The sequence below is a fragment of the Megalobrama amblycephala genome, linkage group LG16, assembly GCF_018812025.1.
Source record: "Megalobrama amblycephala isolate DHTTF-2021 linkage group LG16, ASM1881202v1, whole genome shotgun sequence".
Classification (NCBI taxonomy): domain Eukaryota; kingdom Metazoa; phylum Chordata; class Actinopteri; order Cypriniformes; family Xenocyprididae; genus Megalobrama; species Megalobrama amblycephala.
Window position 1 is genome coordinate 9,236,072 of NC_063059.1, and position 12,092 is coordinate 9,248,163.

At 37.1% G+C, this 12,092-nt stretch overlaps 1 protein-coding gene across 16 annotated transcripts in view; it reads right to left on the reverse strand.

Moving 5' to 3' along the window:
- Positions 1-1,590: 1,590 nt before the first annotated feature.
- mecom (MDS1 and EVI1 complex locus) overlaps positions 1,591-12,092 on the reverse strand; it is a 252,071-nt gene continuing 241,569 nt past the window's right edge. For 15 of the 16 annotated variants that reach the window (XM_048161026.1, XM_048161025.1, XM_048161028.1 and 12 more), the window contains 6 exons: positions 11,460-11,537; positions 10,023-10,192; positions 9,747-9,891; positions 3,897-4,136; positions 3,646-3,817; positions 1,591-3,527 (listed from right to left, as the gene is read on the reverse strand). In XM_048161026.1, the coding sequence (XP_048016983.1) occupies positions 3,399-3,527; positions 3,646-3,817; positions 3,897-4,136; positions 9,747-9,891; positions 10,023-10,192; positions 11,460-11,537 (934 nt within the window). In that variant the 3' untranslated portion in view covers positions 1,591-3,398. The remainder of the gene's footprint in view (positions 3,528-3,645; positions 3,818-3,896; positions 4,137-9,746; positions 9,892-10,022; positions 10,193-11,459; positions 11,538-12,092) is intronic. The other variant, XM_048161016.1, reaches the window with a different exon arrangement.

The following is a 12,092-nucleotide window of genomic DNA, read 5'->3' on the forward strand; positions in this document are numbered from 1 at the left end:
GTCGAATGTTGTTTCTCATTGAGAGTTTGAGCGATGAGCCAGGTCATCACATCTCTCCACCTCATCCATCATTTCCCTCAAACAAACGAGTGCAGTGCGCATTCTTGCCTCCCTCCTCTCCCTTTCAGCCGCTTTTCTCTCTCTCTCTCTCAGACTCTCGCTGGCTGTGGGACAGTGGGCCTGTGTGAGAGCGAATGACCGGGGATCAGACTCGCGCTGTGTCCGTCTGCCAGCGTGTGTGAACGAGATTTTTATGTGTCTCGGTGTGAAATAATAAGAGTGGGTGTGTGAGAGAGCTGGTATCAAAAGGGTTTTATGCTGTTCTCAGAGAGATGTGCGTCTGCAGCACATTGACTGCCTAAAATCAAGCGGCACCAGCAACTTTTGCTCTGCAATTCAGAAACAGAAAATGAATGGAAAGCTGAATACATTTCACCTAGAAAATTAAGCCTATTTTAGGATTTTATTTTTAATTTTGACATTATTTACTGTAATGTAATAACTGTATTTCAATTGTAAAATGCTACTGTAAGTGTACTGTAAGTATTTTATGTACTACATTTATTGCTTATATACTGTTTTTTTTTTTTTTTACATTAAATCAGCATGAATTAAAAGAAGTATAATAAATACTACCATAAAACATACTTTATGTACCTATTAGACCTTCGTTTCAACTCCAGGACACAAATTAAGATATTTTTGATAAAATCCGATGGCTCAGTGAGCCTCCATTGACAGCAAGATAATTAACACTTTCAATGCCCAGAAAGCTACTAAAACATATTTAAAACAGTTCATGTGACTACAGTGGTTCAACCTTAATGTTATGAAGTGAAAAGAATACTTTTTGTGCGCCAAAAAAACAAAATAACGACTTTATTCAACAATATCTAGTGATGGGCGACTTCAAAACACTGCTTCATGAAGCTTTACGAATCTTTTGTTTCGAATCAGTGGTTCGGAGCGTGAATCAAACTGCCAAAGTTGCATCAACTATTGAAATTACGAAACACTTATGACGTAACGAAGCCTCGTTTACTGAAATCACGTGACTTTGACGCTCCGAACCACTGATTCGAAACAAAAGATTCGTAAAGCTTCATGAAGCAGTGTTTTGAAATCGTCCATCACTAGATATTGTTGAATAAAGTCGTTATTTTGGCACAAAAAGTATTCTCGTCGTTTCATAACATTAAGGTTGAACCACTGTAGTCACATGAACTGTTTTAAATACGTCTTCAGTAGCTTTCTGGGCATTGAAAAAGGAAATTAACTTGCTGGCAGCCATCGGATTTCATCAAAAATATCTTAATTTGTGTTCCGAAGATGAACGAAGGTCTTACGGGTTGGAACGACATGAGGGTGAGTAATTAATGACAGAATTTTCATTTTTGGGTGAACTAACCCTTTAATTAAAAATGTTTTCACAATGCAAACAATCTTGGTCCTACAAATAGGCCTCATTTTCTTTATGCATTCTATAATTGTATATTATATTATTTTTTTCCTGTTGAGTTTGGGTTGACATGTCTTTCATGAGTCCACCTGAAAGAGATAAAGAGACCAAGGGAGACAGAGACAGTCGGAGAGTGCACAGTCCGCCCACACAGGAGTTTTTTTTATTTCTCAGTAACTCCTCCCACAGTATTGAATTATAATGCAATACAGTTACATTGTAGAAAGCATTAAAACAGAAGTACCTCAACTCACTGATTACTTTTAAAAATGGGATTATAAACATCGACAAAAAACCCAAACAAACAAACAAACAAACAAAGTGAAATAGGAAAGATCTGGTCCTTCACCTCGTGAGGATAAACAAAATCTGGCATTTCTCATAGGTTTGGCACAAGAAATCAACATGGACCCAAACGTCACACAAGCTTGCAGACAACCATAGAAAATGTCAGGTACAGCTTGGACCAATCATGCGTTTTATGAAGAAATAATATCAGCTGTTTTTATTCTTCTTTCCTTTTTTTCTCTCTTTTCTCTTTTTTTTAATATATTTTACAGTTGAATCAATAAATTGTCATACAAAAAAAACCTAAGTAATATCTATATCATTTACCAGTTTTATTAGAAGTATAAGCTGTGATGGAACGTTTAATACTATCTGGCATTCAGACTTCTACAAACCCCAGTAGAGTCTCGTCCCCCAAACTTTTCAGTGAGAAATTCTTCATTTCAACACAAGGGGGCGCTTGAGAGCAGTGCTATTCAGTAAACAAACTACAGTTTGCAGAGAAATAAATACAACTTTCAAGATACACAGCAATAACATTGACGACATCAACCAAGAAAACAAACAAAGCATAAAACAAAGTAACAAACGACAAGGGGGGGAAAAAAAAATTAAACAAGAAACCCATGATTGTCTATAAATGAAAGACACACGAGGACGGTGAAGCTAAGGACTAGCATTCAGGCTATTTAGTGGTATGGTTCACCAACTAATGGAAAAGGTTACCGTGGAAACGATAAAATGCCCTTTACGCGAATTCTACAGATTCAGTTCTTAAACTAGTTTTTCCTCAATTTAGAAAAAAAAAAAAAATTGCTAGCATTTTTTTACAACCACTCTTCCAACTTAAAAAAGAAACTAATTAAAAAGAGCGTCTGTTTTCGCACAAACTGGCGGGAAAGTGGGTTGAAGGTAATGCAGTGCTTTAATTAGACAGAACTTGAAAATAGTCACTGTCTCGCTCCTTACTCCCTTTTTTTTTAACAAGCAGCGTCAGTGAGAGGTCTAAAGGTCACATCTTTTCTGTTTACGTTTTTAAATTCACAAACTTCTGGAGAATATCTTAAAAGAGAAACACTAAACCCCTCGCATAAGTTTGCAAACTTGTACGTTTCTGTACAAGACCTAAACGAAACTGTTAAAAACACACATGGTAGTGTTTTGTGTGTCTGTATTTGCGTGTGTTTATGTGTGATGTTGTTAATTGTAAATATATTCACAGGCGTCCGTCACATTTGTCTTGTGGAAGACTCTTATCGGTTACTCTTAGTAACTACGGTTTTAGAGGACAAAACTCACAAACATGACACCAACGTTTCATTAGCAATCTCAAAAACTGTTCACCAGCTGCCACTGCTGTGCAAAACATTGGAACTTGACAGAATAAATACAATTATTATTACGTATTACTACTATTGTCATCGTCGTCTTCATCATCACCATCAAAATTACTGACACTACTGTCATTCCTACTAACTGTACTTGATAAGTCAATCAAACAGTCAATCAATCAATAATTTGTTCATGTACATGGGATCTTGGTGCATATGGTATAAGTGTACAAGGATTTGGGCACTTGTGCAGGTGAGTGTGTGTGTGTATGTGTGTGGACCGGTAGTGTTAAGTTAGGTCACATGGTTACACGGGGGTGTCATACGTGACTGAGAGACTGAATGGCGCTGGGTTCTGCAGCGCGGGCCAAACTGTGCCACATCGGGGCATTATGGGTAGACGAATGGAGTGGATCCTTATCAGCTAGAGACAGCATCATAGCATATGCCTATAAACAAGAGAGACATACCGTTACAAATACACAAACTTTGATACTTAATTTGACTATAGTAATCAAATAAGTAATTTTAATTTTGTGCTCTATAAGGAAACTGTCATGGTGATACCTGTGACTTAGACTTCCTGTACAGAGGCTGCTTAATGCCTTCTTGCAGGTGGGCGGGGCCAAAGCTGCCGACATCACTGTCGCTAAGATCCCCGTCCTCCATACTAAAGTGACGGATGTGATCCAGCGTGGAGAAACTGCTGTGATCTTCATCATCCTCATCCTCATTAAACCTGAAAACGATGGTGAGATCATTTTTAAAAAAAATTCATTTAAAACCCAAAAACTTTTTTTTTTTTTTTGTACACGTACCTTTGTGGTGAGGATTTGCTGTTCATCTCCAGATCATCTGGTCCCTCGTAATCCATGTCATCGTTTATGATGTCATGGTCCAGACTGCCAGGCACGCCATCCTCGCTGGGTTTCCTGGCACTGTCGCTATGCTCCGCCTCCTCTTCCTCTGCTCCGAGCTCCTCCCCTTCTTCTTCGTCCAGGTCATGTGACCCCTGGCCAGGCAGGGTTTTGTCGCCATCAAAATGACTGCCATTTAGCCTGTGGAGAACAGAGAGAATCATTTGTAATGTCGTTGTGCAGGCATGAGTTTTCGACCGATATGCCAATCCCTGATTACAGAAAGAAAATCATTTAGCGCTGAAACCTAGTTCTGTTTGTCTCAGACAAATAAACCACCTTAAAAAGCAGAACCACATGCCCATGCTTTCTAAATGAGAGGAAATGCTCAAAGAAAGAAGGCGAGTGTGTGTTGGAGAAAGAGACTGTTTGTCATCAGTTACGAGGGCCCCTGGTTGGCAGAAACGAGCCGCCCATCGGCAGGGCACTTAGACAGCAGGCCTCTACACTTCCTCTCACTTATTTTCAGCTCTCTTTCTCACTCAGACAGCTCACATCTCCTCTTTCCCTAGTTTATTTTCTTCTTTATCTCCAATTCATCTAATAGGCCAAATATTTAGCTGACAGTCCATTTGGTGAGTGGAGAGAAGGAGCTGCCAAAGCAGCCATTTCCCCACAGAGACAGAGGCCGGCTATCCAAACTCACACACACACACACACACACACACACAGCCAGCCAAAGGAGACACATTAAGGCTGAATCACTCGTTTTGTCCTGATTCTACTCTTTCCTCAACTTAAAAATAGCAATTTCCCATCTGAACTTTAAAAACAGAGAGGAGAAATTGCAAATACAGAGAGGATAAGAAAATATACATTTGTGTGTACGGATGTGTGCAATGAAAATTTCTCAGAGAAAGATTATCTACATCTAATCGAGATATCTCAATTGACTATATTGTAAGAATTTTATATGTTGGCTATTAATCACTTTTTATTGCCAATGTGTGAACAGCTTGTAATGACACTTAAAAAAGAGACCTTCCTCGACTTCCTAGGTTGTCAATGAAAGCCTGTAGACTGATTTTTTTTTAAAAGATTTGGGATGTTTTTGCTGGGAAAATCAAAAGTATGTGGTTTACACACATTCCCAAGAGCCTCTTTTCTGTTCTACGACACATGAAATGAATGCTTATACAATGTTCAGGATAAAGCCGAAAGAGCCATTCTGTACTGTAATGTCAATGTGCCATGCTAAGAAAAGGGATTAATTCAAACTATAGTAGTCTCATATATATTGTATAATTAAAGCATCATAACTGTGTAATCTCATCTGTTGACATGATGACCATGAATTGCAGAGCTGGTAAAAACATATCAACATCGCTATGATCAGATGCTTTCTTAACTGCTGTTTTCTCACTGATGTCATTTTTGTTGTGTGTTTATTTTGTTTTTGAGAGGAAAGCATGCAGCACATATTTACATATTCATCTAAACGTCGCTCTCAGCAGCGTGTATGGCGTTGGGATGTTTGCAAACAGTATTGTATATGATAATATTGGGGCCTTGAATCACATTCAGTCTCTTGTACCTTACGTGCGCATGTGCGCAAGCACGAACAATAAGTTGCCGGCTGCAGTTCACTTAATGGCCACCGGTGTCGCTAATAACAAGGGTTTCTGAATTCTGCATATAGCCCCTTTAACGGTCCAGTGTGTAGGAGGATCTATTGTCAGAAATGGAATATAATATGCATAACTATGTTTTCAGTGATGTATCTTAGAATGAGCTATTTCTATCTACATACACCACGGGTCCCCTTACACCGAAATCGCCATTTTGCGCCATGTTTCTACAGTAGCCCTAAATGGACAAACTGGTCTACAGAGCGCGTTTGTTTGACGGCAAAAGTCACGTGATTTCAGTAAACGAGGCATCGTTACTTCATAAATGTTTCGAAACGTTTAGAAATTTCAGTGGTTCACCACTGGGGGGTGATTTTGGCAGTTTTATACACGCTCCGAACCACCGATTTGAAACAAAAGATTTGTAAAGCTTTCAAGCTTCATGAAGCAGTGTTTTGAAATCGCCCATCACAAGATATTGTTGAATAAAGTCATTATTTTGTTTTTTTGGCACACAAAAAGTATTCTCGTAGCTTTGTAACATTAAGGTTGAACCACTGTAGTCACATGAACTGTTTTAAATATAACTTTAGTACCTTTCTGGGCATTTCAAATTATCTTGCCATCAATGCAGGTCTCACCGAAGCCATCGGATTTTATCAAAAATATCTTAAATGTGTGTTCCGAAGATGAACGAAGGTCTTACGGGTGTGGAACGACATGACGGTGAGTAATTAATGACAGAATTTTCATTTTTGGGTGAACTAACCCTTTAAATGAAACATAACTTGCCAACTCCATTATGTCTGCTGAGCTATAAAAGAGCAACCTCTGAGCAATAACATTTTCCTCTAGGTTTCATCTCTCACCTCCGTTCTTTCCTCAGATTAGCGTAATGGCGCGTGGGTTAACCCTTTTCACATCTCGGATAATCCCCGAAATCACCCCCTCTCATCACTCTGCACCCCGCTAATACCGCGAGAGAGGGAACGCGAGAACGAGAGAGGCGGCGATGGCGTGATGATGAAAACAGATCGGCTAATTAGAGAGAGCTGTGGTAATTTGTGGAGGATAAAGTATCTATCAGGAGCAGTCACTCTGACAGGAAACATTCAGCGACCTCTGACCTCCTCTCCCACACCTACTTCCTGTTCACAAACACATGTTGGGACCAGATGTGGGACGCGCAAAAACACACACAGTCTATGTTGTAATGACTCTAGGATCCTTTTAATGAAACAATGAAGAAATCAAAAAACAAAAGCCTGCAAGATCTTTATCTGACTCAATCTGTCACACACACGGATGACCAGGTCAAACATTTAAACCGTCATCCAACCTGATGATCATTTCTGGGAAATGATCAACGATAATTATCATATGCAGATGGCAAAATTCATGTACGCACACGCAGCCAAAAGTCAACAGCGTTCTGCACGCGCTCGCAATCGGCCAATCAGTAATCACGTCCTCCTGGAGACCTGCCCCAATCTTTGCTCTTAAAAACCGCAGGCGACAGGGTAATGATTAACAACCATACAGAATATATGTACACACACAGATACGTTCACATGTGCGGTTAATACACACTGCGGTACCAGTCCGTTCCTTTCATGTGATGGTATTCACTCAGAGGTGAGGGTTAATGAATAAGGCATGAGAAGTGTTGTGTTCAGTAATGTTTGTGTATAATAACCTCCATTCTGCCTGAGGCAACTAGCGCCAACTGATGACTGACAGCCTAATGGACACTTCGTTTGCGGGTGAGTTGTGTGTGTGTGTGTGTGTGTGTGAGAGAGAGAGAGAAAAACTGCACATGACACATGAGTGAAGTTTGTTTGTTAGTTACTAAGTGTAAGTTTGAGTTCATGTGAATACCTGAAATTTAACATAAAAGATCAATTTATTTAACTTCTGACATACTTTGAACTGATAAAAAGAAATAAAACAATAAACATAACTGAAATAAAAAAAAGTAATTAAAAAAGTTATCTAATAAAATATAATAAAATTGATACATTAATAATAGTACAAAATAAAAGTCAGATTTGACAGAAGGAAATTGACTGAGAGCCGGTGTAAAGATTTATTTGAACCTGTGCCACTTGTACAAGCTCAGTGTTTGAGCAAACTTTATAGTTTCATACACAATGTGTATCTGATATGAATAAAACTACGGAAGAGGATTAGGGCCAAGCAATAATAAAAAAATAAAACCATCTCGAGATTAAAGTCGTTAAATTTCGAGAAAAAAGTCGAAATAAAATGTTGAGAATAAACTCGTTAAATTACGAGAAAAAAGTTGTTAAATTACGAGAACAAATTAGTTAAATTAAGAGAAAAATGTTGTTAAATTTCAAGAAAAAAGTTGAGATAAAATGTTGAGAATAAAGTCATTAAATTATGAGAATAAAGTCGTTAAATTACGAGAAAAAAGTCGTTAAATTACGAGAACAAATTCGTTAAATTATGAGAAAAATGTCGTTAAATTTCGAGAAAAAAGTTGAGATAAAATGTTGAGAATAAAGTCATTAAATTATGAGAATAAAGTCATTAAATTACGAGAAAAAAGTCGTTAAATTACGAGAACAAATTCGTTAAATTATGAGAAAAATGCCGTTAAATTTCGAAAAAAAGTTGAGATAAAATGTTGAGAATAAAGTCATTAAATTACGAGAAAAAAGTCGTTAAATTACGAGAACAAATTCGTTAAATTATGAGAAAAACTCGTTAAATTTTGAGAAAAAAGTCGAGATAAAATGTTGAGAATAAAGTCATTAAATTACGAGAAAAAAGTCGTTAAATTACGAGAACAAATTCGTTAAATTATGAGAAAATGTGATTAAATTTCGAGAAAAAAGTTTCGAGAAAAAAGTTGAGAATAAAGTCATTAAATTACGAGAAAAAAGTCGTTAAATTACGAGAACAAATTCGTTAAATTATGAGAAAAATGTCGTTAAATTTCGAAAAAAAGTTAGATAAAATTTGAGAATAAAGTCATTAAATTATGAGAATAAAGTCATTAAATTACGAGAAAAAAGTCGTTTAATTACGAGAACAAATTCGTTAAATTATGAGAAAAATGTTGTTAAATTTCAAGAAAAAAGTTGAGATAAAATTTGAGAATAAGTCTTAAATTACGAGAAAAAGTTGTTAAATTACGAGAAAATTGTTAAATTATGAGAAAAATGCCATTAAATTTCGAGAAAAAAGTTGAATAAAATGTTGAGAATAAAGTCATTAAATTATGAGAATAAAGTCATTAAATTACGAGAAAAAAGTCGTTAATTACGAGAACAAATTAAATTATGAGAAAAATGTCGTTAAATTTCGAAAAAAAGTTGAGATAAAATGTTGAGAATAAAGTCATTAAATTACGAGAAAAAAGTCGTTAAATTACGAGAACAAATTCGTTAAATTATGAGAAAAACGTCGTTAAATTTCGAGAAAAAAGTTGAGATTAAATTATTAAATTATGAGAATAAAGTCAAATTCGAGAAAAAAAGTCGTTAATTACAAGAACAAATTCGTTAAATTATGAGAAAAGTTTTTTCTCGTAATTTAACGAGTTTATTCTCAACATTTTATCTCGACCTAAGTTTTCTCGAAATTTAATGAGTTTTTTTCTCGAAATGTAACAACTTTAATCTCGAGATGGTTTTATTTTTTTATTATTGCTTGGCCCTAAACCTCTTCCGTATAAAACACTTTGTCAATTTATAATTGAAAGAATTATTATTGCAGCTTCCATAGACATCCATAGTATGGAATTGGAATTTAACAAGCTCTAAATGTCTTTTTTATGTAGTACTTTATTTAAAAGTCTGAAACCTCAAATAAACATTATGTGGTTAAAAACACTGAGTAGTTGTAATATATGAAAAGCACTGAGCGCGTCCGTCTCTGGCTCAGCGCCAGCCAAAGTGCAAAAGCGCGTTTGAATTTAGCAGTGATGCATTGAACGTTATAATCACATTGCTGTAGTCGTACTCGTCAAAGGGTTAAAATCAATCCCATTTCGGGGGTGGAGGGGGGACAAATTGAAACTGAGGGGGCAAAAATCAGATCTGAGGGGGCAACGCCCCCTTTTGCCCCCTCGTGGTGCCGACCCTGCCACTAAAGGTTATATTTTGTATATGACATTGTATTTATTAGTGTAACAGAGGAAGAAGATGGTGTTTACCCTTCCTCGGAGTGTGACGGAGATGTGGCGTTCCGTGCCGTGTTACTGATGAAGTTTCGTATTTCGTTAAAATACGAGTCCTCCTTGTCCTCCAAGATGGCACTGCCACTGTCCAGCTCTGAACGGGGCGACGACATCGCCGTGCCTAAACATAATATACAGCACATAGTAGTATAGATTATTAAATAAATAATAATAACCATTAACAGCTGCTAACAAATGTAATTTACAAAGTGATAATAAAATTGTATGTATATATAATATGTGTGTGTATACCTGATAAATTACCATTCTCGTGCTTTTTGAGGTGCCGGTCCAGGTTGGTTTGTTGCCCGAAGCAGCGGTCACAGAGGTGGCATTTGAAGGGCTTCTCTTTGTTATGGATGTTACGGATGTGACGCTGAAGATTTGATGAAATACTGAACGAACGATCACAGTACTTACATCTGCGGACACACAGATATACATATGTACATAATTAGACAATACAGCATTTACAATATACAGACACGAGAAATCAAACTCTCTCGCTTTATCTGTCTCGCACACACGCAGGGTCCTAAACACATGATTGAGTGGTCATGAACTCTTTGTCTCTAATCTTTGGCCAACTCAGTAACACTCAAACTCTCTCGTCCACATCCTCCCACTGCCTTGAAAACGACTGCATGTGCCAAGTCTCTTCACGCAGAATTATCCCGTATGATTACGTGATCGTATCTTCCCCTCGACCGTAGAGTTGTGCGCTAAACTGCGTCTCCCAGGAACCTGTTATCTCTCCCTCGCTCTCTCCGTCTCGCCCCCCCCTCCAAAAGCAACAGAAAAAATAGAAATTAAATTGTAGTTAAAGGCTGATCACCGGCTCGTTTAAAGCCCTGCCAGCACGAGGAGATTGAGGCTATCTGGAAAGTAACACAGCCCTGTACAAACCTCCCCTGTGGTCAGACGGACCACAAACGCAGTGTGTGCGCACGCCTGTTTCTGTGCAGTATTTTAATACTCCCTGAAAGAGTCTGAGGCCCAAACACGGGCCTAATTACCCAGCTGCCTTTGCTGGCCCACAGCTGTACGGCACTCATCGCCTCTATTATTCATACACACTTCCTTCAGTCTCCTTGTCTGTCTGTCCTTCTGTCTCGTGGACTTCACCTCACTCTCTCCCAATGACAATAACTGAATATTTCAAAGACAAAAAATCACATTTAATATAGAGATTTCCATGATATTTTAGAATTTTATTACATTTCCTGACTTTTTTCTGCCCTAAAAAACACAAATTTAACCTCTCTCATAGTTCCAGGTTTTCAATGACAGGACATTTAGTCTTCTGTGGTAAATATAAGAACAGTTCGCTTCAAAAGTGACCCCTTTCTGCTTATATCATGGTTATATTTAATGACACACTCTATATATATTGTGGGCAGATAATACTGGCATGACTGAAAAATTTAAACAGAAATGACATGCTTTTATAAAATGAAGATAGCAGTCAGTAATTGGTATCATCTCAGACCCCCATGGTATTACCCATATTTGGTCAGTAATACTCCCGGATTTATCCGATATTCTTCGTCGTATACAGGAGTACACTGGTCCATATTCACCTCTTTTCATGCAGTGTCAACTGGTGTGCTGCATGCTATTTGCTGAGTATGTGAATAACTGATTACATCATTCAGTATATACTAGTGTGTGTGTGTGAGAGTGTGTCACCTGTAAGGCTGCTCTCCTGTGTGTGTCCGTAGATGTCTTGTAAGGTTGGCCGAGCGTGGGAATATCTTGCCACAGTATCTATAGGGGAAGGAAACAGATCTCCAGGAACAATACTCAGCAATACACACACAAACACGCTTCCCAAAAACCCCCTGCATTCCATGCTCAGTGCTGTCAACACTCATTAAACATCAAACAAAGGTTTACTGAAACATCTTATTAATAAAACAAACAAAAGTTATTATAAATATGATCACTATAATAAATGATATAATAAATAATAATTTAATTATTGTTTAGTTGATCTTAGGGTGTGACAAAATACCGGTATTGGCGATAACCATGATATTTAAAAAAAAAAAAAAAAAATGAAATATTGATATTGTGTCAATACTACATGTACAATAATATACGTAAATAATCCAGTGCCAGTTACTGTAGTTTACAATTGAAAACATATAGTTTACTATATAATTTGTTTCATATTTTTTTATTAGTTACTATACAATTTGCTTATTTGTTCACCAGAGCATTAAGTAATTAATTACTGTAATTTAATTACTTTCCCTTGAAAAAGTAAAGTAAGGAATTACTCTTCATTTTTCTGTAATTAACTTAGTTCTGATGTAATTT